This window comes from Dipodomys spectabilis, unplaced genomic scaffold (assembly GCF_019054845.1).
Source record: "Dipodomys spectabilis isolate Male_0828 unplaced genomic scaffold, ASM1905484v1 ptg000001l, whole genome shotgun sequence".
Lineage (NCBI taxonomy): Eukaryota > Metazoa > Chordata > Mammalia > Rodentia > Heteromyidae > Dipodomys > Dipodomys spectabilis.
In genome coordinates this window covers 33,977,998-34,004,559 of record NW_024870678.1, presented here as the reverse complement: position 1 = coordinate 34,004,559, position 26,562 = coordinate 33,977,998, and the positions used below count along the sequence as shown (strand labels likewise).

The window sequence follows — 26,562 nt, the reverse complement described above, 5'->3', positions numbered from 1 at the left end:
AGAATTGTTAGGTAGCTTGCCATTTTGTAAAATGCTCACAAAAGGATGTGACTTAAGAGAAACCAATCACAAATAAACTTTCAGACCTTACCACGTTTACCTGGCCAGTGATTTTGGAATAAGTGACATTATTATTGATGTTATTGTTATTACAATTTCACACAGCAGGTAGAATTTTTGTCCCCAAAGTTCTTCTGAAAAAAAAAAATGCCTAGGAATTTTTGGATTGACTACTAAAGCTTCCTGGTTTTACCGTCTCTTCAACCATCTCCCTCCTCCCTTCATGAACTGATTCACTCTTCACATTGGTGGTTTTTCTTTCTGGCCATATTTTCATACCTTGCCTCCTGCTTTCTTTCAGCCAGTTGGGTTCTGCAGCCGCTGAAATGCGCAAAAGGCAGCAATCACAAAATGAAGGAACGCCTGCTGTGGCTCAAGCACCTGGAAATCAGAGGCCCAACAACACCTGCTGCTTCTGCTGGTGCTGCTGCTGCAGCTGCTCCTGGTAGGTGGCCCTGCACCTGCAGCTCTGTGCCCCAGCTAGGTGACACCTGGGTGATCACCCATACCAAACTTGCAGTTGACTGCTCAACCTGTCTTGTTCCCCTCCCCCTTTCCAGTAGGAATTCTTGAAGGCCATCTTGGATTGAACGCAAACATTCCACAAGCAAAATTTTTATTTTGTCAAAACCAACATTTAAACTGATGGTAGGATGGAGAAAAATAAATTATGTACTGTCATGGTTTTTTCCATCCATGCCTCCCAATGATCTGAGTAAAAGAAAGATAAGATTTATCTGTCTATTAATAAGCAATGTTCTCCAGTGTCACAGCATTGTGACAACATTAAGAAAAAACCCTGGGCCAGGTATGGTGGCCCAGACCTTTAAACCCAGCTACTCAGGAGTCAGACATAGAATCTCAGCACAACTCCAACACAGACAAAAGTTAGTGGGACTCTGTCTCAATAACAACTCTAATAGGGTACACACACCCTTGTAAATTTTAGCCAATTAAGAGGCAGACGTGTAGCTGGGTACCTGTGGCTCACACCTGTAATCCTAGCTACTCAGGAGGCTGATATCTGAGGATCCCGATTCAAAGCCAGCCTGGGCACGAAAGTCTGTGAGACTCTTATCTCCAATAAACCACTCAGAAAACTGGAAGTGGCTCTGTGGCTCAAAGAGGTAGAGCACTAGCCTTGAGCTGAAGAGTGGAGGGACAGCGCCCAGGCCCAGAGTTCAAGCCCCACGAACAACCAAATAAAAAAGAGGCAGAAGTAGGAAGATCATGGTTTAAGACTATTGTCTACAAAGCATGAGACCCTACCTAAAAATCAAACCAAAAAACAACCTTGACTTACATGGTGGCACCCTAACCTACCAAGTATGAGGCCTTGAGATCAAACCCCAGTAGTGAAAATAATAATAATAATATCTGTTAGTATTGCTTGTAGTTGTTGTAAGGTGAATCACCCCAGAAGCCACATCTTGGAATATGAAATATTGGAGTCTTTATTATACATTTAGCAGGCTGTAGGCCGCCTGTTGTTACAAAGGCCTGAAGCTCCAAAATACACTCAACATGGTGAGGAAACAGACTAGAGAGAAAGGAAGAACAAAAACACCACCAACAAGACAATTCAGCTCCGATGGAGAGCTGAATTGGGATGCCATGATGACTAGAGACAGGAGACAGGACACGATCGTGGAGACACACGTGGCATGGTGTAATGGCCCCTGTGCTGGGCTGGGCCTAAATAGAGTCAACTCAGGGAGCAGGGCCACAGGAAATTTCCAGTCCCAGGCACTGGACTGGCAGGTTCAGTAACCTATCAGCCAAGTGCCACCCCTGACTACAGGGTTCCGGGCACGCCCATCACCTGGGAGGCAGGTGATGGTTGGGGGGGCGGGGCGGACATTTCCCTCCCCAGCATGAAGACAAGATGTCAGATCCTACCATCCACCATGTGGCCAATATGGTGCCAGTGAGCCCTGACCTCCTTACTTCATTGGGTGGATTATAGGTCTTTCATTATGTAATTCCTTTCTGAGTGTTGGCCATTCATTTACATAGCCTGGTAACTGTGGCAGCCTCAGCTAGAGAACCCCTCTAAGAGATCGAACTTATGGCTACTAAATGTAAAGATTATAGGCTATGCTTGCAATGAACTAAAATCTCTGAATTTAGAGCCAGGAGAGAACCTGATTCTCTTTGCAGTCCTTTGTTTTCCTTGTTATCAAAATGGTGCCGAGCTGGGCCCGCTGATTCTGATCCAGGAATCTTCACACTTTCAGGTCTCTGTTGTGTGTTTGATGAGAAAAAAATCAGTAGGATGCAAAGTCCTGAGGCTTCCGCAGGTGAATTAATTCCTCAGAAGAATGGACTTGCATCTGGGTGTCCCTATTTCAAAACTTTCCAGAAAGGCCCAGGTGGTTGAGTTGTCTTGTGTGTAGGCTCTGCAGTTTTCCAACATCCTTTGAAGAGTTTTTATTTTTTGATTTGGTAGCATGTCATTGAGACAAAAATAGAAGATGGAAAGTGTTGGCTATATTGGTCTCCCTGTTCTTAAGCAGACTCTACCCAGTCTAGAACACTCTTAACCCTTAACCTTTTTTTTTGCTTTTAGTTGTTTTTCAGATAGGTTTCTGGCATTCTTGCCTAATAGGTAATCCTCCTATCTACAGCCTCTCCAGTAGCTGGGACTATAAGTGTGAGCCATTGTGCCCAGCCTTAACACACACACACACACATACACACACTGTTTTCGGGATACTGATTCTTGTTAAGGAAAGACCTATATGATTTGTTTATTTTCATCCTTATAGCTGAACAGTCCCGGTGTAGGATTTAGAGTTGTAGTATCTCAGTCACAGCTGTAGATACTCAATATGGTGGTCTTGAAGTAGGATTTCTGATATGCAATTTTTTTCCTTATTGGTCACTAACTGTGACCTGTAGCAAATTAGTTCATCACTATGATCACTATGGTTCTCTCTGTCCTTCCCCCTCTCTCTCATAGTACTAATATTTACAGCAGAGCCACTTGCTTGCTAGGTACTCAAGTTATGCTTTTCTACATGAGTCATGGCCCTGCCCTCTTTGCTGTAGTTATTTTTTGAATTCATGCTTGGGCTAGTTTGGACCATGATCTTCCTATTTATGTGTATAAATATGGCATATGGCATATGGCATTGAGCCCAGTTTTTTTAATTGTGTGAGATAGAGTCTCATGGACTTTTTGCCCCAGGCTGGCCGCAAACCACAATTCTAATCTCTGTTTCCCAAGCAGCTAGAGTTACAGGAATGAGCCACTACACCCTGGAAAATAGAATCTCTTTAAAGAAAGTAATATTTTTTTAAGTCCTCAGATATAACAGTTTTTTTTCTTGAAAATGAAAGTTATTTTATTTTTTAATTCTACAGAAAGCATTGCAAATACATTGTCACATAGTGTTGATGATGATACTTCAGTCTCTCATTTTCACAATGTCTCATTCCTGGAATCAGATATTAGTTATTTCTTAATTGTCCAGGATTAAGATCCTGAAAAGAATACAAATGTAGCCTTGTACTACATAGGTGACAAATAAATAAAATTGTGCATCAGTTAACAACAGGGATAGGACGCATTCTGAGAAATGCATCAATTGCAGTGATGTCACTGAGCAAACCAAACCAACCAACCTGACACGAGTCAGTCTCTTGCTATGTCTTGTGATGCATCGTGAGACTTAGTAAACAGGGATTGTATGAGGTGGCTGACAGTGTAAAACATAAGATTGTTTTAGGTCAGTATTATTTTACTTGAAGGTAGGCACTCCAACAATAAAAAGTATAGTAAATACATAAAGCAGTTATGTTTCCTTATAGTCAAATAGTATATCGTGCACAGGGCTATATGTACAGTACTTTGTGTGTGTGTGTGTGTGTGTGTGTGTGTGTGTGTGTCCGGTCGTGGGGCCTGAACTCTGGGCCTGGGCACTCAGCATTTCAGCTCAAGGCTAGCACTCTACCACTTGAGCCACAGCTCCACTTCTGGCTTTTTTCTTTTTGCTTATGTGGTGCTGAGGAATCGAACCCAGGGCCTCAGGCATGCAAGGCAAGCGCTCTACCACTGAGCCACCTTCCCAGCCTCATGTACAGTACTTTTATGCAAATGGCAGCACAGTAGGTTTGTCTACAACAGCACAGCCAGACAGGCAGGTTGTGTATTCACAACTTTACAAGGCTATGACATCATGAGCTGATAGGAATTCTTCAATTCCATTATAACCTCATTGGATTACTATCATACACACAGTCTAGCATTGACCAAAACTTCCTGTAGTGAATAGTTAGACATGGTGCAGATTGCTTTTACCTGTCACACGGCCATTGAGTGAACTTGCCAGTTTTAATTTTAAAAGTATTCACTAAATAACAAAACGTTCAAGATAGCTCATAAGCATGAAATTGGCACAGAAGAACACAGACTGTGGATTAGTAACCAACAGCTTTGAAAGACTACCCCCAACTTTCCACATCTCTGGGGTGGCATAGTTGGAATCCCCAAACAATAGGGCATATGTTTGTGCACTCAATTAGCCTGAAATTAGATGTGGTGGTCAGAAGCTCTGCTTGTCAGCAGTGGATATCCATGCCTGGACCTGGGCTCTAGTGTCTTCAGTCTGTACATTTACAAGTCCTACATAGGACAAAGAATACTTTCCAAGGTAAACAATGTGTTAATTTTTTTTAAAGGATGAAAACTGAATTGTCTTGAATTATGACTCTGTCCAGTTGCAGATGAAACTGTTCTTTTTGCGTGCATTTTGAAAATACCATTATTTTGTACTTGGAGTTTAGGAAAGAAAATGGTAAAGATTTTTTTTCAAGTGAAAATTAAAAATAAAAAAGAAAGAAATGTTCTTAAATTTTTCCAGGCTAGGTCAAAAGAGCAGAACAAAAAGAAACATGAAAAAAATGTGATTTAGGGACTAAAAAAACTAGAAATCAAAATATGAAACAACTGTCATTTGTGAATAGAAGCAGTTGTCATGTGGCTGGTTTTACATCCTTTTAAGGAAATAGAGGGCTAAGAAGATAAATTTCTATATCTAGTAATAAATATAAATACCTCACCCTAGCTTCACATGTTAGGGACATTTAAAACCATGAAGTATTTTATCTCAGATTTGCATTTCTCATTTTACTTAATTCATTGTCACCTCATTTGTCATATTTTATCTATCCTTTCCCTTATAAAATTATGACTAAGTTTTATTTTGGGAATGGATACAGAGAATACGTACATCAGAACTGAATATTTCCCTCTGTCTTTTCTTCACTCATGGTATTTATTGATAGTACTGAGGTTTGAACTCTGGGCCTCCTACTTGCCAGACAGGTACTCCACCGCTGAGCCATACCTCTAGTCAGTTTCTTGCTTCATAAGGACTATTAAGCTGATTTGTAGCCCTGTCAGAATGCTGTTTCCTTCCCCAATTCAGTGTCTCTCCATTCCCTTCTCATGGTTGTTCATTAGATGAAGACAAGACAATAGAATGAGGTAAAACCCATTTAATTGTCTTTCATCCATGGGTTCAGGAGGCCTGAGTTGAACCCATAAGATAGACAGTCTTCACATGAATAAAGCCTCTATATGAGACCAAGGCGGTTGTGACCAGATGCACAAAGTTTGGCCAGACCCTTTGTCTAAAAGTTCAAGGCTAACACTAGTAAGTAGAATAACTGGCCTTTTGAGATCATGGCATGTGCAGAAGAAGCCTTTGAAAGGTATTGTGTGTCATCATTACTGGTTGTCATGACAACAGGAACTAGTGAAGTTGTTCAGATACTTTCACTGCAGATAACACAAGCTCAGCCTACAGTCCATGCTGGAAAACCCAAAGGATATCAAAACGGAGAGAGAAAGCAGTGACCTAAATTAATTTTGAGTTAAAGCTAAGATCCAAATTGTGCCATGAACCCCAGTCTAACACCAGAGGCTATGCTTAAATTTTACAGGCTTTCCCAGACCAAATGGTTCATGTACTAATCACTCCTTTAATACTTAAGCTGCTTCTAGTAGTGTTCCATTGAGCAAGACCAGCTTCCCTGCATTTAATCAGAAGTAGATCTCACGAGATCTCAGCTAGCAAAATGTTCCCAGGCCCTGTTTGGTGCTGAGCAAAGAGGCAGTGTGAGATGCAAAGAGCAGAGGAACAAAAGCATTGTGGGTCACAAACTCATGATCCTACTTGCATTTTCTGATGGAGTGGTTCAGTCTTTATTTGTTTTTATTTTAGACTTAGAGAGAAACTCCTGTTTGAAACAAAACTGCCCTTGCGAAGATATAGTGGTGTTTGGAAAATGCTAATTACAACGGTCAGGAAATTGATGGCCTTTTGCTGACACTAAACACATTAGTTTCAGAGGTTGGGGGTTCAATCCAAAATCTCTTAATATCCAGCCTTCTGGTTGGGCTGCATTAATACCACATATCCAGTCTTTGCCTTCCAGGATTGGAATGAATCATTTCCAAATGTAGTCAAAATCACACGCACTCACACTGTTTATTGGGTGGGTGTGGCCCAGGAGATCTGGCCCACGACATCAGATTCTTTGCAGGAAGAGACTGGTCAGAGAATAAATTTAGTAAATTAACTAGTCCTTTGTAACTAAAACTGCACCCCCCCCCCTTTTTGGCCATACTAGTGTCTAGAGTTCCCAGACTGGCCGTGGGATAGCTCTCACTGAGTCGAGGCTCAGCAGTTCATAAACATGCTTTTGGTTACCCCTCCCTCCGTTCCTAAGGAGTACCTCCGCTCTGCCATTCAAAGCAGTGCAAAAAGAATGTCCTTTTTTATCCTGCTTTGCTTTCACCCTTTAGCTCCCTGCCAATGGCAATACATGCTTCAAAAGTCAGGATCTTTTCCAAAAAGGAAAACAAAAATCCTTGACTGCAGCATGGTAAAGAAAACTCCCGGGAAATAAAATGGTTCCCACATGCAATTGGGGACAACACGTGAAAAAACAGTTCCCTGTGTACTTGTCACCTTGGAAGGCTGGTTCCTACCACATGGAGCCTAAGTTAGTCCTGTGGAATCATTACCTCTGTTGGATTCCCAAGCACTTATCACTAGATCATCATAAATATAGCTGGCAAAGAATGCTACAGTTTCAACACTCAGCTTAGGTAAATTACTAATGCTTGGGCTAAGAAGGTGGCTCAGTGGTAGAGCACTTGCCTTGCATGCTTGAGGCCCTGGGTTCGATTCCTCAGCACCACATAAGCAAAAACAAAAAAAGCCAGAAGTGGCATTGTGGCTCAAGTGGTAGAACTCTAGCCTTGAGCTGAAGAGCTGAGGGACAGCACCCAAGCCCAGAGTTCAGACCCCACGAATGGACCCCCCCCAAAAAAAATTACTAATGCTTTCTTTCTTATGCACATTTAAGGCTACACAATCAAAAGACCTCTACCAGCAGGACTCAGTTTTCACAGGCCATATACAATTCAAAAAGTGGACCATGGGAGTGTGGAATTTGTATATATCATCCATTCACTATATCACTCATTTATAATGTACCAAATACCCACTGTTGTAAGTCATTAGCTTTCACGAGGCTCTCCCAATCTGGAAAATGACTAGGAACTTAAGTTTCATTAAGTAATTAAATCAGTTATCTATTGGTTGTATCCCCAGGTCACTCTGTCAGAGGTTAATATGAAAGCTGCCAAGCATTTGTCACATGTACCTGGATTCTTATCTATGGCAAAGCCATTGCTTGTGATAAGAACTGAATTCATGCTTTTCCATCAAAGTTATACTCCAATCATTTGACTCTGCATGAATGTGAAAAAATGCATACTTTCCTAAGTATTACGTTACACTATTCATGTTATCCCTGGAAAGATGGAAAGGATTTCAGTCAACCAAGAACTGTACAAGAAGGTTATCAGGATTGACATGTGTCACATAAACTTCATCTATAAAGTTCTTCAAGTCTCTTTAGTTTTAAGGGAAAAAAGTACTTTGCCTATGCCAAATGAGAAACTTTGGAAAGTTGGTTATGGGGCACATGCCTGTGAATGCCAGATACAGAATTGTGTCTCAAGACCAACCTAAGTAAGCAAGAGGTTGTGATACCTTTTCTCAAACAAAAACAAAAAAAAAAGCGCCAAATATGATGGATGCTACATGTCTGTAATTCCAGACATTCAGGAAGTGGAGATTAGGGGATTGCAGTCTTCCCAGTCAAAGCACAAGACCCTATCAACAAACTACATCAAAAAAGCAAAAAAGACTGGAAGCATGGATTAAGTGGTAGTGTACTCACCTAGCAAAATGGTGTCCTGCATTCAATCCACATTACTGCCCCAGTTAAAACAAAGCGTAACAACAAAAATTTGACTAACATACCTAAACCTACCTACACCGTGGAAGCAGATTTTAGCTAGGCAATTTGCAAACATTTGAAGTTTTAAAAATATGTCAGCTTGCCGGGCACCGGTGGCTCACGCCTGTAATCCTAGCTACTACTGAGATCTGAGGATCACATTCAAAGCCAGCCCAGGCAGGAGAGACCGTGAAACTCCTATCTCCAATAAGCTACTAGAAAACTGGAAGTAGAGCTGTAGCTCAAGTGGTAGAGCGCTTGCCTTGAGCTGAAGAGCTGAGGGACAATGCCCAGGCCCAGAGTTCAAGCCCCACGTCTGACAAAAAAAAAAAAAAAAAAGTGTCAGCTAACATAGATGGCTTGAGGTTTGAAACAAAAGTCTTTCTTTTTTGTTATTATTTATACAACCCCAACCAGAATTATACTGATGTAGAATCTGGTCTCCTGTGTCTCTCTTAAAACTTTTTAAATAAAAATAAATGTTTCCTACCCATTGGTAGTTAAAAATCTTTACTACTTAATTTGTTCTAAGAATCTATGACAGTGTTCCATATTCTCCTATCATAAGGCAGCACAGAGCAAGACAACTTGTTACTGGAAAGCATAAGGACAATGTTAATCAGACCAGACCTGCCCCTTTTTAAGACTGATGTATCCCAAATCAAGTGACTTGGAACCAAGGGAGAAAACCATTGTACTTAAAAAGGTAACACAGCCATCTAGTGGAAAGATTTTTAATAGCTGATTAAGTTACTTCAGAAGCTCCGATATAGAAAACTAAAGCTAAAACGGAGTTAGAAACTTGTTTCTTGACATAGGACTTAGAAATGTAAAACATTTACAATCCGTAAATGTGAGACTTCTTACGTGGCCTGTGATTTTTAGACATTGCATTAACCACGTGAAAATGACCTATTTGTGTCCAGAAATGAATTACAAACTGTCAAACTCAAGTTGCATTACAGAAATGTAGTAATGAAGATGAAGCTGAAGTTGCCCATTTGAGCCCCCCTGAGTGCTTATGTTTGTAAGTCCTGTATGTAGTATGACCACTGCCCCACCTTCTGCTGCCTTTGTGCTCTTTGTTTGGTCGTTTTGGTTTTGTTTCTTAATGGTCTTTGGTAAACTGCATCATCTCTGTTTTCCTTCCCGAATTTCCCTTTGCTGAACTTACTTTTGTTGCCAGAAAGAAGATGTACCTCTCAGGGAAGCCGCTGGCCGCCACAGCCATACTGTGTTCTGTTGTTAGTATTACCTCCTTCCTTCCTCTTTCAGGCTCGGTCCCCAAACTCCCTGTAAGACCTCCTTTCTGCTAACCTCACATCCCCAGCAATTGTAAAGAGGTTGCTATTCATCCTACTGGGGCCTCTGGCACAGTTCCTGCCAAGAGCTGCTAGTGTGCTGTTCACACTCAGCATACTAGTTTGCCATAGGCAGTCTTCTCTTTGCAGATCTGTAGTAGTGTAGATAATTGAAAAGGTAAGACACCACAGTTCTGGCTTTCATGTAAAGAGAACTGGCACTGCTTGTAGAAGATGAGGACGGAGCAGAAAGGCAGAGGATCCGAGCTCCCCCCTAACCCTGGGCTCTTTTAATCGTGGGTACGTGAGAGTTTCCTTGTAAACAAACTAGGAATGGGGAAGGATTGACCCCTGGTGTGCTGACTAGACGTTGACTGAGAGAAGCAGTAAATGAATGCATGCTGATCCTGATGTGTGTGATCGTAATAGAGATGTGTAAGTCTCTTTTACTGGGTTTGAAGTAAAAAAAACTCTTTGATAAAGTTGAGATGTTGAGATTATCATTTTAATCTGCAACCAAGTTGTCTTTTTCTTTTCTTTTTTCTTTTTTTTTTTTTTGGTTATTTGGTTGTGGAGCTTGAACTAGGAACCTGGGTGTTATCCCTGAGTTCTTTTGCTCAAGACTGGTGCTCTCGCACTTTGAGCCACAGCACCACTTCCAGTTTTTCTGGTGGTTATTGGAGATAGGAGTCTAATGGATTTGCCTGCCCAGGCTGGCTTTGAACTGCAGTCTTCAGATCTCAGCATCTCGAGTAGCTAGGATTATGGGTGTGAGCCACCTACCAGCTCCTGGCTCCAAGTTGTCCTTCTATTAGGCATTTGCCTTTTGGGGTTTTTTTTATGGTGAAATATTTATAATTGTTCTTATCTATTACTTTACATCCTTGTGAAGCAGATTACTACTTTTATCCCTATTATAAGTGGGGAAAACAAAGCATGGAACTAAATGAGAGAGGCTTCCTGTTTGGAGTCCACGTCATTGTGTTCCTGGTTCATTATATGCTGCTCCCCACTCCCCAGAACCCCTCATCTGTCTATTCTCTCCTCCATTTTGATCATGCCTTTCACAGTCCCAGCCTCTACAGGACTGGATCACCCCTCTGCTAGGTATCCCTCTATCCGGGTTCCACCTGCTCATTTTCAACCTAATGAATCCTTGCCTCCTCTGTGAAACCATGGGAAAATCTGACTACCAGTCTCAGTTCCTTGTTTATTTCCTTAGGATTACTCTTCATCACAACATAGATGCTAGTAAGGGCAGTTGATGAAGATTAATTGCACATTGCCAAAGTTCATTTTCTTTCTACAGAACTAAGATTTTGTTAAAAAGTAGATCAAGAGGCAGTCCCCACAGTGAACTGTTTCTTCTTTCTCAAGTGTCTGTTATAAGTAGTTTTAGACCAAATGTGTGTCCATGTTTTACCATCTGTAGACAGGCAAGAGGTAAACACAAGCCAGTATTTTAAAACGATCATTCTAATATGGTACCATTTGGGATGTTTGTAAACATCAGAGAGACAGATCTAAGAGCCAGCATTCATGCTCAGAAACTTGTGAATCAGATTCCAGATTTGTTGTTCTGCAAGAGAAGCCTATGAAGAATCATCACCCCCATCCGGAGATTCTCCCTGGGAGATGTCCTCTTGTTTTACAGGGCTCACTCCCTAGGAAGACATGTGGATGTAAGCTCTCATGAAAGTCATTATGTAATCAGCAAAAAGATCTCTTTCTAATCTTCTTACTGTGTTTTAATATGTGTGTAGACATACACATACAAGATTAACAAAGCTTAGCAGAGGGAGTATTAATTCCTACTTACAAAGAATCTTTCTAGAACTCACACATAGTTCTATGTGTTATAGATGCAGGAAATTTCCACAGAATATTTTCAGTGGTACAACCACCACTATCCAGTTTCAGAGAAGCTTTCCCAGTCAGACATATTTTGGGAAGGAATAAATCTCCTTTAAGACATATTTGACCTGCATGGCTATTAATATACAGAGGGCTGGGGTTTCCTAGGCTACCTCAAGCTTCAATATCAACATGCAGAGACTAAACTATGACACTGCTTTCTCTGGATCCCTTCCGAAGACTGAGTTCTCCCGACTGGGGATGCGGGAGGGGGGGGGAGTCGGGGGTGGGGAGGGGTGCTTCCATCTTCCCACTGGCCTCCACTCTGGACCTCTCATTCCAGTATCAACAAGCTCTAGGTTCTGCTTCCCATGGTCTTTGGGCTGCACCAGTTTTATTCCTTCGTCTCCATGGTTCTACACCAGTCAATTTGCCACATTCCTTAACAAGTGTACAGGGGAACTCACTTAGTCTCACCACTAAATGATGATGATTATTTTCTTCGAGGGGTGCCTTTTCTGATTAGTGAGTTCTTTCTGGCTTCTGCTGGGTTCTCCTTTTCCCCAGTCGGCCGGCTTTCTCAGTGGGAAGGATCATCACTGTGGACACATTCTTCCCACCAATGCTTGCTTCCTGTGGTAACCATCAAACAGCCACTGAAGAACCACTTGGATCTCCTCTTCTGTAGTAAATACACAAATGAGTGAAAAAATGCAAGAGATGCTATCTGGCTGTGTTTTGCTCTGAGAGGTCCCCATGAAGCTTCCCAACTTCTACACAGAAGATTCTAGAAATCACTGGGCTGATTTAGGAACTCAGGTTTCCCAAGGCCATTGAGTCATCCTCCTTCTGCTCCTCCCCTCCTCCCCTTCACCCATCCCCACTTCTCCTTCCTCCCTTCCCTCCTCCTCCTCTTACCTTCTTCCCTACTCTTCTTCCTCCTCCTCCGCCTCCTCCTCCTCCTCTTCTTCCTCCTCCTCCTCCTGCTCCTTGTACTAGAAATTGAATTCAGGGCCTTTTGCTTGCAAGGTAGGCACTGTACCACCTGAACCACGACTGCAGCTCCTTTTTGTCTTGGTTGTTTTCAAGGTAGAGCCTTGTTTTTCGCCCAGATTGTCCTCTCTAGAGCCTCTCTGCGCTTGCCTTTGGCACTGGAGATAACTGGTCTGCACCACTGTACCCAGACTTCATAGCTGAGATATCAGGGGTGTGCCCCTCTCCCCAGCCAATGAGGAGATGGGATCTCATGAACTCCAGCCTTGAACTCTGATCCCCGATACCTGCCTTTCAAATAGCTAGGATGATAGGCCGCTACACTAGGCTCCTCCCTTTCTTTATATCTACTCATACCCTCCCCCTTAGCTCTAGTGATACCCAGAGCCTTGGCTATCTTACCCTAAAGTACTGCTCAGGTGCAGTTCACTGGAGCCAAACAATTCTTATTCTCAGTCTGGATTGCTATGGATTATCCTGGTTTCCCTAATCCTGTAGAATAGCTGAGTCCTCAGAACAGGCCGGCAGTGAAAGACAGTGGAAAAGGACTAACTGGGAAGGACAGCAAACTCGAGCTCACGCTTCAGCAGTCTGATGCCTTCTGTCTTCTTACATTCTAATAGAGACAAATATTGAAAACAGACTATGACAAGAAGTACCCAAATGTCAAAATGTCTTTCCATGTAAGGGGTAATGTAATAATATATTTCAATTATTAAAGCACATAGTTAGCTATATCAGAGGTGTTAAGTCACTTATATTATATAAGGATTAAGTTAGAATGAGTAACAATATTCATTTGGGAATACTGGTTTGGTTCATCATTTTTAATTAAAACTTATTCTTCCTTTTAATTGACACAGAATAACTATTATTATTACTTTATTTTTATTTTTTTTGCCAGTTCTGCAACTTAAACTCAGGGCCTGGGCACTGTGTTTGAGCTTCTTTGGCTCAAGGCTAGCACTCTACCACTTGAGCCACAGCACCACTTCTGGCTTTTTCTGTGGTACGGAGGAATCGGACCCAGGGCTTCATGCATGCTAGGCAAGCACTCTGCCACTGAGCCAGCTTCCCAGCCCCAAGAATAGCCATTATTTAAAAAGTGTTATTCCTCTTTTATCCTTTAAATGTCCTCAAATAATTGACAGTAAAACATTTCACCACCAGAGGGTAGAATGTTTTTCTTGCAAAGCTATTTGTTTTCACCGACATTCCCTCCTCGCCACCACTGAGTGTTGTGCTGTATTTCAGCCTCACTGTTAGGAATGAAGAAAGAGGAGAGACTGCTGGGAGACCCACACACACCACCAAAATGGAGAGCATCCAGGTCCTGGAGGAATGGTGAGTATGCTGTCCGTGCTCCAGCTGCCTCGGTTTTATATGCGGCTTGTATCTATCATCTTACGCTTCATGGTACTCCTGGTGTGAAATAAATGTCTGCACCACCTGTGAGACCATTACTTCGTAACTTTTCTGTTAGCTATATTATCTGTTAAAACATTTGTATGTTTATCGCTTTCTAGAAACAAAGAGCATTGCATGCTTCCGGTGAGAAAACTGCCTTGTTTTTTAAGTCCCTTTTCTTGCAGTTTTACGTTGATGTTTCCTTGATGAGGAAAGAGTCTAAACACATACAAAAGACACTGGATTACTCGTCAGTAGCAAAGGCAGCCCCAGGGCTGTTGCTTCTCTTCCCCTCAGAACAGATTTGCACCAAATTTCTCCAAAATGATTCGCTGAAATGTGATACCTAGGGAATAAAATCAGAATCGCAGTTGAGTTTTCATGTGATGATAGGTAAATCCTCCTTTTTAAAATGAATTTTTAAATAATGATGCATCATGGCGATTTGAGACTTTTAAAATTACAACATTTTGAGGCTGGGAAGGTGGCTCAGTGGTAGAGCGCTTGCCTTGCATGCTCGAGGCCCTGGGTTCGATTCCTCAGCACCACATAAGCAAAAAGAAAAAAGCCGGAAGTGGTGCTATGGCTCAAGTGGTAGAGTGCTAGCCTTGAGCTGAAGAGCTGAGGGACAGTGCCCAGGCCCAGAGTTCAGGCCCCACGACCGGACCCCCCAAAAATAAAATAAAATAAAATTATAATATTTTAAATGACTGAGGAGGTTCAGCCATTATGGAATAGCAACAAATGTATAGTCATGAATCTACTTCAAAAACATGGTCAAAAAGTTAAAAAAAAAAAAAAAAGTAAAATAGAAGTAACTCTTGACCAAGTGTATATGACTTAGGTCAAAGGCAAGGTCAGGGTCATTTTGAACTTGAAGAAGCTCCAGGCTTCTTGCTGTCCTTTCTTCGATGCATAAGAAAATGGGTCGATGACTGGTGCATTCTTCAGTATAAAATAAACACTGAAATTCTACATAGAAATGTCTGAAAATCTCCATCCCCAGCCTTCCTTTTAACAAATGTTTTAGGAAATTCTTTGACAAGTGTATAAGGCATATTTTTCCTTTAGACCTAGTAACTAATGAAAATATTTTCACTAGAGATTTCTTAAAAAAAAAAATGCAGTCTTTCCTATAGCTGGAAAATGGAAATGTACATATGAAGCAACGGGGAAAAAATAGTGTTCTTTTAAGTAACAAGGTATTTCTATCCATTTGCCACATATTATGAAGAGTTCAGACATTTCCAGTCTTCATTAGTAATTTATGCTGACCATATATATCTTTGTTCCTGCATAAATGAATGATGCCAGATAAGTCCCCAAAATGACCGAGCCAGTCCCTTGCAGTATTTGCAAAGCACCAGTAGATGGCAGTAACGGAACAGATGCTCTTAGGCTCTCCCCACTAGCTCACCCAGGTCAATAGTCTTTAACAATAAAGACTTTATTCTGTCTCTGCAGTCAAAACCCCACCATGGACGAAATCTTATCCTGGTCCCAAAATTTTGACAAGATGATGAAGACTCCTGCGGGAAGAAATCTTTTCCGAGAGTTCCTCCGAACAGAGTATAGTGAAGAAAATCTACTCTTCTGGCTGGCCTGTGAAGACTTAAAGAAAGAGCAGAACAAAAAAGACATTGAAGAAAAAGCCAGAATGATATATGAAGATTACATTTCTATACTATCACCAAAAGAGGTAAAAATCTGGAAAACTGGGAGGTGGGCTTTCTAAGAACAAGGTCCCCTACAGAGGTTACTGTTCAGAATGGGCACTGGGCAGGCTGTGGACAGGTCACAGTGCTTTCCGGCTAGTAATGTCCTTTCATTCTAAGAATCTCCAAGGTTCACTCATTTATCTCTGGAAGAATCATGTGTGGGATTGTACTTGTTTTTCAGAACTGGCACTCGGGAGCAGTTCAGGCAATTTCCTGTGTGTTCTATTAAAATGGAAAAGAATTTATTTGAAGGTGATACTCTCAAATTATGATCCTCCAGCCACTTATCTGAAAAGCAAATTCATGAAGCCAAACACAGAAGTTCTTAATCTGATTTCTGAAAATAGAACCCAGAAGCCTGCATTCCTTTCTTTCCCTTTTTTTATTTAAATTTTGAGTGTGAAGAATTATTACTGGAAGTGAATTAGACACCTCGAATGCTCTACCACTTGAACCATACTTTTAGCTTTTTTTTTTTTTTGTTGGTTGTGGGCCTTGAACTCTGGGCCTGGACACTTTCTCTCAGCTCTTCAGCTCAATGTGAGTGTTCTACCACTTGAGCCACAGTGCTACTTCCGGTTTTCTGGTGGTTCATTGGAGATAAGAGTCTCGTGAACTTTCCTGCCTGGGCTGGCTTTGAACTGTGATCCTCAGATTTCACCCTCCTGAGTAGCTAGTATTACAGGTGTGAGCCACCAGTGCCTGGCACTTTTAGCCTCTTTTGCTATAGTTACTTTACAAACAGGGTCTCACTCTTTCTTTCCCCGGCCAGCCTGGCACCACATACCTCCTGTCTCCACTTCTCAAATGGGTAATATTATGGGCATGAGCCTCTATACCTCTACTAAATTCAGTTACGGGTGAGGTAGACTGAATAATGTAGTTTAGGATAGGGGTCACTCAGAAAAAATAAAACAAGCTGGCACAAAAGTTACAAACAGGTTTGATCAGAAAGATGTCATTGAAATTATGATTGACTTACATTAGTAGTAGTCTCACCATGCATTGGGTTGTCTCTCCATAATCCATCAGCTGTGAGGACAGATGACATCACTTCACAGCATTGAAATTGCTCCTGAAAAAGGTAAAAATCATTGTTCAAAGACGGATGATAGCTGGTAGACATAATATCCCCAGAGACAAATGTCAGGTCTTTCTCTTGCCAAAGAATATAGGGTCAGAAGATTCTTATACGGTGGGATTTACTGAAGAAATCATTTCAGTCAAGCAGAGTCAAGAGTACCAAACTGTGCTGGTGGCTCACATCTATAATCCTAGGTACTCAGGAGGCTGAGATTGTGGTGCACAGCCAGCCCACGCAGGAAAAGCCATGAGACTTAACTCCAGTTAACCACCAGAAAACTGGAAGTGACGCTGTGGCTCAAAGGGGTAGACTGCTAGCTTTGAGCAAAAAGGCTGAAGGAGCTGGGCACTGGTGGCTCACGCCTGTAATCTTAGCTACTCAGGAGGTTGAGCTCTGAGGATCACAGTTCAAAGCCAGCTCAGGCAGGAAAGTCCATGAGACTCTTATCTCCAATAAACCACTAGAAAACTGGAAGTGGCTCTGTGGCTCAAGCGGTAGAGCACTTGTCTAGAGCTAAAGAACGCAGGGACAGTGCCCAGGTCCAGAGTTCAAGCCCCACCACAGACAAAAAAAAAAAAGAGCTCAGGGATAGTGCCCAGGTCCCAGGTTCAAGTCCTATGGCCAATCAAATAAGAAAGATAAAGTACCAAACTACCAAGTGATAGGCACTTTTATGGATGGGTTTAATGATAATGCCAACGGTACTAGATAAATGTCAAGATGTCTGGGAGATGCAAGTACATTTTCTGGTGGGGCGTGGTTTCCCTCGCCTAGTGCCCTCGGAGGCAAGATAGTGGCCTGAAGGGTGTGGAACATCAAACCCTAACCCTATTGAGAGATAGATGTGGCCTCTGCTGACCTTTAGGCTTTGGAAAGTCCCTGAGAAGGGGCTGTTGGCCCCAGCGGTGGTCAGTCAGAACTGGAATGGATGCTTGAGAAATGTAGCTGGACGTGCATGGTTCTGAAGGTGGGGTTGTTCCCTTTCTGCCTGCCTGCCCTCTCTCAATAAAGTACAAGACTAGGATCTGCTCATTCCAAATGCAGTGCTCCTCTAATTACAGCGAGCTGAGTCAATCCTCCATTGTCCAGAACTTTCTTCATGACTCTGCTATGAAATTCCATAAACCCAACCTTACAAACTTCAGACATGGCTGGGAAGGTGGCTCAGTGGTAGAGTGCCTGCCTTGCATGCATGAGGCCCTGGATTCAATTCCTTAGCACCACATAAGCAGAAAAAGCTGGAAGTGGCACTATGGCTCAAGTGGTAGAGCGCTAGCCTTAGGCTGAAAAGCTGCGGACAGCACCCAGGCCTGGAGTTCAGGCCCATGACTGACCAACCTTAACCACATGTCTAGGCCCTCCCCAAGACAGGCAGGATATAATTTCCTGTCATCTGGACCCTGTCAATAATATGATGATTTGATTTTATCCTATTAGTAATCTTTGCTGCAAGAGAAAATGATTACTTTCAGTAGAAATACTAAGGTGACATAATACATGACGATGTGTACACGACCAAAATTTTTAAAATCAATAGGAGAACCATATATATTTATTACTATAAAATTTAATGTAGAAATACAAAATTTAGTTAAAGCTGAGAATAGAAAAGAAAATGGACTTTTGGTGGTACTACTGGTCCTGGGTCTTGAACTAATGGGTTGGGTGCTGTCCTTGAACGTTTTACTCTGCCACTTAAGCTTCAGCCTCCACTTCTGGTTTTGGGGGTTTATTGAAGATTTATCTCATGGACTTACTTCCCCTGGTGGAGCTTCAAACCATGATCCTTAGATCTCAGCCTCCTAAGCAGCTAGATTATAGGTCTGAGCCATCAGCATCCAGCAAAATTTCCTTTCATAGAAGTTATAATTGATAACATTTGATATGCACTTTTGAAGAAAAAAAATCAGAATTTTCCAGGGAAAATTGTACCACATAAAGCAATTTCAGTTCAATTTAAAATAAGATAAAAATGTATTCATGATATGTAAATATATATATTTATTTCAGGAGCTTTACTTCAGGGAAGGTCTTCTGTGGGGATAAAATAACCTTTTCCAGTAAAACAATCTCAATATAATTTTTCCACCAGATAAAAACTTCCATTGTATCCTGACAGCCAGAACAAAAGCAGGGGCAAAATTGAGTGTTCCCTTTCTACAGGAAGCAGCTATCTTAATAATACACTTCCTTGGATAATACAACCTCCTAAGATATACCATGGTCTCTGACTGATGGACACACTAGTGAGAGTTCTATCTTCCTTCTTTCCTTTTCCTCCACACTCTTGCTACACCTAAGCCCTTATTGCATTTTCCGCCCAAGTCATTTGTGGAATTCCTGGGGGAGGTATTTTCATTATGACTGCAAGGTACTATATATTACTCTTTCCTGTCTCCTGCTTCCTGTGGGGAATGAAGGATTCCAACTCCACTGAGGCCTGTCTGGGTCATTTCTGTCTTCCGATGACCAATTGTAAGCTTTCCATAATGCCAAAGTTTTCAGCAGTGCTAGTACTGCCCGTTGAATTCTGCCAAATCCATCAGAGCATCTTGCGCGCTGTCCAACTGTGGTAGAAATTGTAAATGCTACTGTTGCTAAATTGTAACCTTCCCTTGCCCATTCTATCTAGATGTAAGTCTATGGAGATCAAGTAAAAGGAGAATTTTCCAGCCAGGTGCCAGTGGCTCATGCCTGTAATCCTAGCTACTCAGGAGGCTGAAATCTGAAGATCGAGGTTCAAAGCCAGCCTGGGCAGGAAAATCTGTGAGACTCTTACCTTTAATTAACTACCAAAAAAAAAAAAAAAAATCCAGAAATAGAGCTATAGTTCAAGTAGTCGTATGGTAGCCTGGAACAAAAAGAAATTCAGGGACAGCACCTAGTTCCTGAGTTCACACACACACACACACACACACACACACACACACACACACACACACACACACACACACACACACACACACACACACACACACACACTCAACATTCTCTTCCCTTCAGATAAGTTCTCTGCCCTAAGGAAGAGAAAGTGTTCCTCTCCTTACTTGGTAAACCTTGATAAGAGCTTTCTAGCCTAAGCACACATACCTGAGTGTAATAGTGATGACGGCTCTAGTGCATGCTGGGAGCTTGCCTCACTACCTTGAAGCAGCCTGAAGCAAAAGATGCCACAAGATGAAACTATGGATGATCTACCCAGGGGGTTAGTTTTTGTCACTTGGCCTTTCTAACCTTCTTTTGAAACAACCAACCAGATATTAAATACTTTAGTTTTCCCATTTAACCAATGTTTTATTGTTAGATTACTAAAGATTGAACTTTAATACTTTCTCTAATATTTTACTACTGTTCATTTGCAAAAAACACAAAAACCAAAAAGCTAGGATTCTAGATAAAATAGTCCAAGTTATTTTATTCATCTTTACATAGTATGATTTCAGTTACTAACAAGAAACCACTACACTGAATTTAGTTAGGCTATTCTTTAAGAGGTGAGTGGCCCACCCTGCTTGATTACTCACCTGAAGTTTCCTTCTCCACTGAGACAAAAAGTTCTCTCAAGTTTCAAAGTAAAAGCACTGTTTTTGTAAAACGGGGAGGGGATGTGTTTGGTAAGCTTGTCACCCTACTGTACCATGAGATTTAAGAAGAAGAACCAGTTTAAACAGCAGTGTCAGTATTTTCTTAAGTAGAAGCATGCTGAAAAAGATACTTTTCGATAAAATAAAAAGCACGGAAAATAAAAACTAAGATAACCATTTGTAGAACATTTTTTAAAAATCTTTTTTAAAAAGTTCCCAACAAAGAAGAATATATAGTTTAGCCATGAAATGTTGAACTTTTTGTCTGGCTAAGCTGCAGAAATGTAGTCTGGATCTCTCAATTTCCTGACAAATCTCATCCATCAGTTCAAGTCTGTATGAACTGTACAGCTCAGACATCCAGGACACTGCAGGGAACCAGGGAACCATCTGTCAGAGACTGGGTCACATCACAGTCAGTCCTGACCATGGATAGAGACAGTTTGCAAAATGCTTGTGATAATGTTTATTTACAGATAGAAATGGTGTCTGAGGGGCTGGGAAGGTGGCTCAGTGGTAGAGCGCTTGCCTTGCATGCATGAGGCCCTGGGTTCGATTCCCCAGCACCACATAAGCAGGAAAAAAAAAAAAAAAAGCCAGAAGTGGCGCTGGGGCTCAAGTGGTAGAGCGCTAGCCTTGAGCTGAAGAGCTGAGGGACAGCGCCCAGACCCCATGAGGCCCCATGACCGGACCCAAAAAAGAAAAGAAAGAAAGAAAGAAATGGTGTCTGATGGGCTGGGAATGTGGTAGAGTGCTTACCCCTAGCATGCATGAAACCCTGGGTTCAATTCTTCAGTACCACATACACAGAAAAAGCCGGAAGTGGTGCTGTGGCTCAAGTGGTAGAATGCTAGCCTTGAGCCAAAAAAGCTCAAGGACAGTGTTCAGGCCCTGAGTTCAAGCTCCAGGACGCAGGGGGGTGGGGGGAAGGGAGAGGGAGAGAGAAAGGGAGAGAGGGAGAGGGAGAGAAAAAAGGAGAGAGGGAGAGGGAGAGGGAAAGGGAGAGAGGGAGGAAAGAAGGAAAGGATGTTTATGTATTGACATAATTATAAATCCCAATGTTATTTAATAGTGAGAGTAGAAATAAATTGGGTTCTGAATTATTGTTTTGATTCTTGCAAAGAGGTTTTTTTTTCCCCTTTTCCTTTTTTTCCCTCCCTCACTGCCAAAGATTAAACCAAGTTCATCACAACATTTGTAGGCAGTTTTCTTTCTAAGATGGTATGTCAGGGCAGCGTTTGAGTTCTGTTCCCCTCCCCCCTCCCAAACCTTATTGCTATTTATTCCCACTTCCCTTTCCACCATGCCCTACTTGTACAAAATCTGTTAGCAATTTCATGGGAGGTACTCTAAAGAGTTTAACTTTTGTACATACTTCAGAATTCCCATTTTAATGGGTATTCTGCATGCTACTTCCACTTCCATTCTCATCTGTGGCTTCTATCTCAAGCACTTGCCTGGCTCATGTTTAATAAAGACATCTCTGGAGCCATGCTCCATGGAAGGACGGTTCCTAGGTCTTTCCAGGTAGAGAAGACCTGGTATGTTCCTGCTTTGCCATGACCTTCCCCATTCCTGCTTTGCTACTTTTGACAGTGAGCCCCGCTGGGATATGAAACTGTGGAGCATCTCAGTAGGGTCAGCATTGGGTAGTGATGTTAATTTGTTGGAGAATTCTTTTCTGATTAGACTGGTCATGGAATGTCATGGGAGCCACTCCAGCAGTTCCAGAAAAGGAGGCACTGTGATTGTTGTCCTCAATGATGAAGGGAAATGCTTGAAATCTCCTCAATAAATGCATAGAAAAGATAAATCCGAGTAAGTCGATATATTCCATTTTTAAAAACCTACTCCGTTTTATCTATCGCATTCAGTCTAAAGGAAGTGAACTATGCAAGACTATTTAGTCTTTGAACATTTAGCCTTAAGATTCCAGGTAGTTAAGACTTCCTCATTGAAGACCCCCCCCCCCCCACCGAGAAGTCAAAAACTACAGTTACTTAATTGAGCTCTTTTGAAAACAATATGTATTTATGTCTCTGCCCTTATTTATGTTTTTAGGTCAGTCTGGATTCTCGAGTTCGAGAGGTGATCAATAGGAATCTGCTGGATCCTAACCCACACATGTATGAAGACGCCCAGCTGCAGATCTATACCCTAATGCACAGAGATTCTTTCCCAAGGTTTTTGAACTCTCAGATTTATAAGTCATTTGTTGAAAGTACTGCCGGCTCTTCTTCTGAATCTTAATTTGCATTAAAAATAAAAATCATTACAGAGGGCTAGGATGGGAAATAAAAGTATTTCGGTACTGTCAGAAGTTGAGTTCCTGGAAAACTACAGGTTGGCATCCTCAGGCTACTGTGAAAATACAACCATTATTGTCCTTGTCTCCATTTATATCAAAGTTAACTGTGATTAAGTTTGGCGAGAACACCACATGAACCAATGAATTGCCAAATTGTTTGCTTTATTCAGAACTCATTCTCCTTGCAAGCAAGCCGTATCTGTAGTCTACCATCTCCCAGTGTTTCTCCAAAGACTGCATGTGCAAAGTAAAAACTGCTTCATTTGCTGCGTAGTTGACGTACTATTTAATCCAATAACGTAACTTATATCTGTATTTAAGGACTTTTGTGCAATATTGTCTTTAGAAATACTTGCCAAAAAAATATTGGCTGTGGTTTGTATTTTTTAACATAATCTGAAGAGAAAAAAAGGCAATTTTTAAATGTCAACAATGGTATTTTAACATGCTATATATATATATATATATATTGTGTTCAGTATACTCATTTTGAAGCCAATATTTCTGTAAATGGAAAAAAAAGAGCTGTTTATCTCTGTCCATTGGGAAATCCTGATGGAGATTTCTCTGGTGGTTCACTGCCAAAATGATGGCGTTTCCAGGACAGAAGAGTTTGCTATGCTAAAAAATAAAAATAAAAAATAAAAAGTTAATAAGAAGAAAGAAAAAGCACAAAATAATTTGAAGATACCTTATTTCTATGACAAATCAGAGTGAGTGTTTTTAATTTTAATAGAAGAAAATTATCTATGTGCATATCAGATGTCCAATACTGTAATTTATTAAAGACTGGAGTTCTAAAACAGCTATGTAAAGTTATGTACTTCAGCAAGGGAAAAAATGAGCTTGACAGCTTAGTTTTGGGAGATAAAAAATGATTTAATAAAGTAATGCCTACATGTAGCACTGTAAAACATTTTGGTGAATAGTATCTCTCCGTGGCATATTTTCTTCGAAAGTGAAATCCAGTGGAAAGCTGTTTTTTTTACTAATGGAAGGTTTTATTGGAAAGTTATGAAAAAGATAACTCTTTACTTCAGACCTTAACTGTTTTCACATAGTATCTTCAGAATGAATTATTTTCAAGCTTTCAAAACTGAACTGCTATTCCTCATCTGTAATTAGAAGGCAGTGCAGTACTCAAATGTTTTTGCTGCCATATGATTTTTTTTTCTATGATTACACTAAATCTCGAAGATAGAAAACTTGCCTGGCACGGGCATGCACTTCTGACATTCAAGAAAACGATAATCCTATCGTGCATAAAAATGATATAATCAGTGTCATATTTATATTGAGATGTAACATTTGAATATTAATGTCCCCTGGAGACTATTTTTTTAATCTAAAAGTGAATGCGTATAATACTGAGTAATCTAAAAATGAAAGTTTTAAAAAGATTTCTATCCATTAAGAACACTGGCCTTATATTCAGGATGATATTAGAACTATAGGTTTTCTTTGTCATTTTTTAACTACCTCTCATTTTTTAATTTATTAAACATTTTTAAAAATGACAAGTTTGAGATTTTCTTTTTAAATTTCTTTTACTTGAAAAGTTGACATTGTATGCTTCTTTTTTTCCATACACTTATAACATTTCAAGACTTGTTTTTGTTAAGTGAGTTTGTTTTTGTAATCTATATTGAATTCAGGAGGCATGGTTAAAAGGGCTATTATCTATTCCCTATGCAAATCTTTTCACTGTTGCAGTGTTGGACAAAATGGGATTTTAAAATGATTTGCAAAGTAAAAAAAAAAAAAAAAACAAATGTTCTGTTTACACTGGCGTTGCTGACTATCCTGGCGTACCCAGCACTTTTAAAGACATTATTTATGAACATGTAGTTAAAATGCAAGATAGCAAATATTTATAATAATTTCTTCTAACAGTTGTCTGTTTTATTTCCTGAAGTGTATGTTAAAACATATTTTATCCATGTCACTTAGACATTTTTGAATAGTAGTTTTCAGTAATACATTGAAAAAATAGCTACAAAGATGTTTACAAAAAGTCATATTTTTCCTAAAGAGTAATGAAAAACCTAAAAAAAGTCATTGCTTCTATTGTGAAGTTCTATTGTTCCTAAATCATTTAAATTTTTTTCTTGACAATTTAGGATTGCGTTCATTACGCTACTGTGATATATATGCTTATTATATTGGTATAGTATCATACTTGTTGAGGCACAATCAACTGGTGCACACGACTAGAAGATATGTAATATACTCTGATGCTGCATGCATGTATCTTTTTCATTGTAGACTTTATCATCCTCTTGCTGTTACTATATATGATGGTGACCTGGTAGTCATAAAGCTATCTTTATAAGATACTTTGGACTATTAGATGAATAGTCTGTTTGACAACAGGTTTAATAATTTACCAAATGTAAAGGGGCCCTCATAGAGCAACCCAGCCTCTGTCCTTGGAAGTTGTAGAATTGAGAGTTGAGGTTCATGCGTCTTGATTATGGAGTTAAGAAGGAATTCAGAGCAGCTTTGCACACCACATGTTGGCGATCATGCACATGAGCATTTCTGTGCTAAACTGACACGTGGGGGCGGGGGGGGGGTTCTCATTTAATTTCAAAATGTATCAAGTTCTTAAAATATCTCTGTGTACTTGCAACTAGGTATGGTATAATTTCTTCTGTTTAAGTTACAGAACTATAATAAACAAACAAAAAAGCCCTCCATTGGTGTCTATGCTACCATTTCCCAGAGTACAATATTTGCTTTATTAGAGTTTGATTTTCTCTTGGTGAGTAGGTTCCTCTCTCTGGAAATCTTAGCACTTTAAAAGGAGCACTTTGTGTTTTACATTGCCAAAATAACTTTCTATACTGTTAGAATCTGCTGCTGGGAATAGAAAGAGGTTAATGCACTTTTTGTAGTATCCAACTGCAGGGGTATGTATCATGGAAAGAAATGAAGAGTATAGAGATTGTGTATATTTATGTAAATTGGAAACTTAGATTTCTTCAGAGATTGATTACATACATATATCTCAGTGATGATGGATGGATGACTTTTCTTTATTCTGGCTCATTATTATTATGGTATCTGAAGTTAGAATAGGTTCTCTGACAGTGTTACAGAACTTATGAATAGAACAAAATAGAAGTTTGCTAGTGAAGTTATGAAATGCAATAGTCAAGACATTGTCTCTCACGCACATAACCAGTGCAGATAGCTGGCCATGGTGCATGGGGTATTTATTATCCTTCAATGGTGTGTAGTATAAAATATGTATCATATATTTATCTGATAGATGTTTTGTAAAAGAAATGTATAAATAGGAAAATAATGTTTATTTGTTTGGGAACAAATACATATTTCATCCCATTGAGCTGATTTACAGTAATACCTCATTCTCAGTTTTGAGTTTATTCATTTTTATATGAACCTATAAATGATGAAAAAAGTTTTACTGTCATTGTGGTAAGTTACATTTGCAAGAAATACAAAATACTAGGTGCTTTGTCAAACATATGTAAAGGGAAGGAATTCAAAACACAATCAGAAGCTAGGAAAATAAGAACCTTAAAATTTTTAAATTTCTTAAACCCATCCAGAATGCCTATACAATGAACCTTAGCAAATAAGAACTTTGAATACTTTGAACTTGATACACTGACAACCCAGTTTGAAATATGGTGAAGATATTTCAAAAAAATTTGTCCTCCTATTTACATGGACAGTTTTCAACTTTAATTTTCAAATTATATTTTGCAAACATGTATATTTAAGTCTTTTTCAGTTTTTAAACTTCTGAACATACAATGTTATCCCAAGAAAACAGTATACAATCTGTAAACCTTTAGTAATTTTTCATTTGCTACAATTGCAAGTATAACTCAATAAAGCTGATACCAAAAAACTTGCTTCAGATCATCTTTGCAAAACATACAATAGCTTTGCAATACAC

The 26,562-nt window shown here is 40.2% G+C and overlaps 1 protein-coding gene across 1 annotated transcript; it reads left to right on the top strand.

Moving 5' to 3' along the window:
• The first annotated feature begins 364 nt into the window (after positions 1-364).
• Positions 365-22,898, top strand: Rgs17 (regulator of G protein signaling 17). Its single transcript, XM_042688192.1, has 4 exons — positions 365-505; positions 13,785-13,874; positions 15,402-15,636; positions 22,385-22,898. Exons 1-4 carry the CDS (start codon positions 387-389, stop codon positions 22,571-22,573), a joined length of 633 nt encoding a protein of 210 aa, XP_042544126.1. The 5' UTR covers positions 365-386; the 3' UTR covers positions 22,574-22,898.
• Positions 22,899-26,562: the final 3,664 nt, after the last annotated feature.

Excerpts from the sequence above, each read along its gene's own strand:
- Rgs17 (XM_042688192.1), top strand. The coding sequence starts at position 387 with ATGCGCAAAAGGCAGCAATCACAAAATGAAGGAACGCCTGCTGTGGCT. Across the intron at positions 506-13,784 it reads TGCTGCTGCAGCTGCTCCTG|CCTCACTGTTAGGAATGAAG; the intron begins GTAGGTGGCCCT and ends GCTGTATTTCAG. Across the intron at positions 13,875-15,401 it reads ATCCAGGTCCTGGAGGAATG|TCAAAACCCCACCATGGACG; the intron begins GTGAGTATGCTG and ends CTGTCTCTGCAG.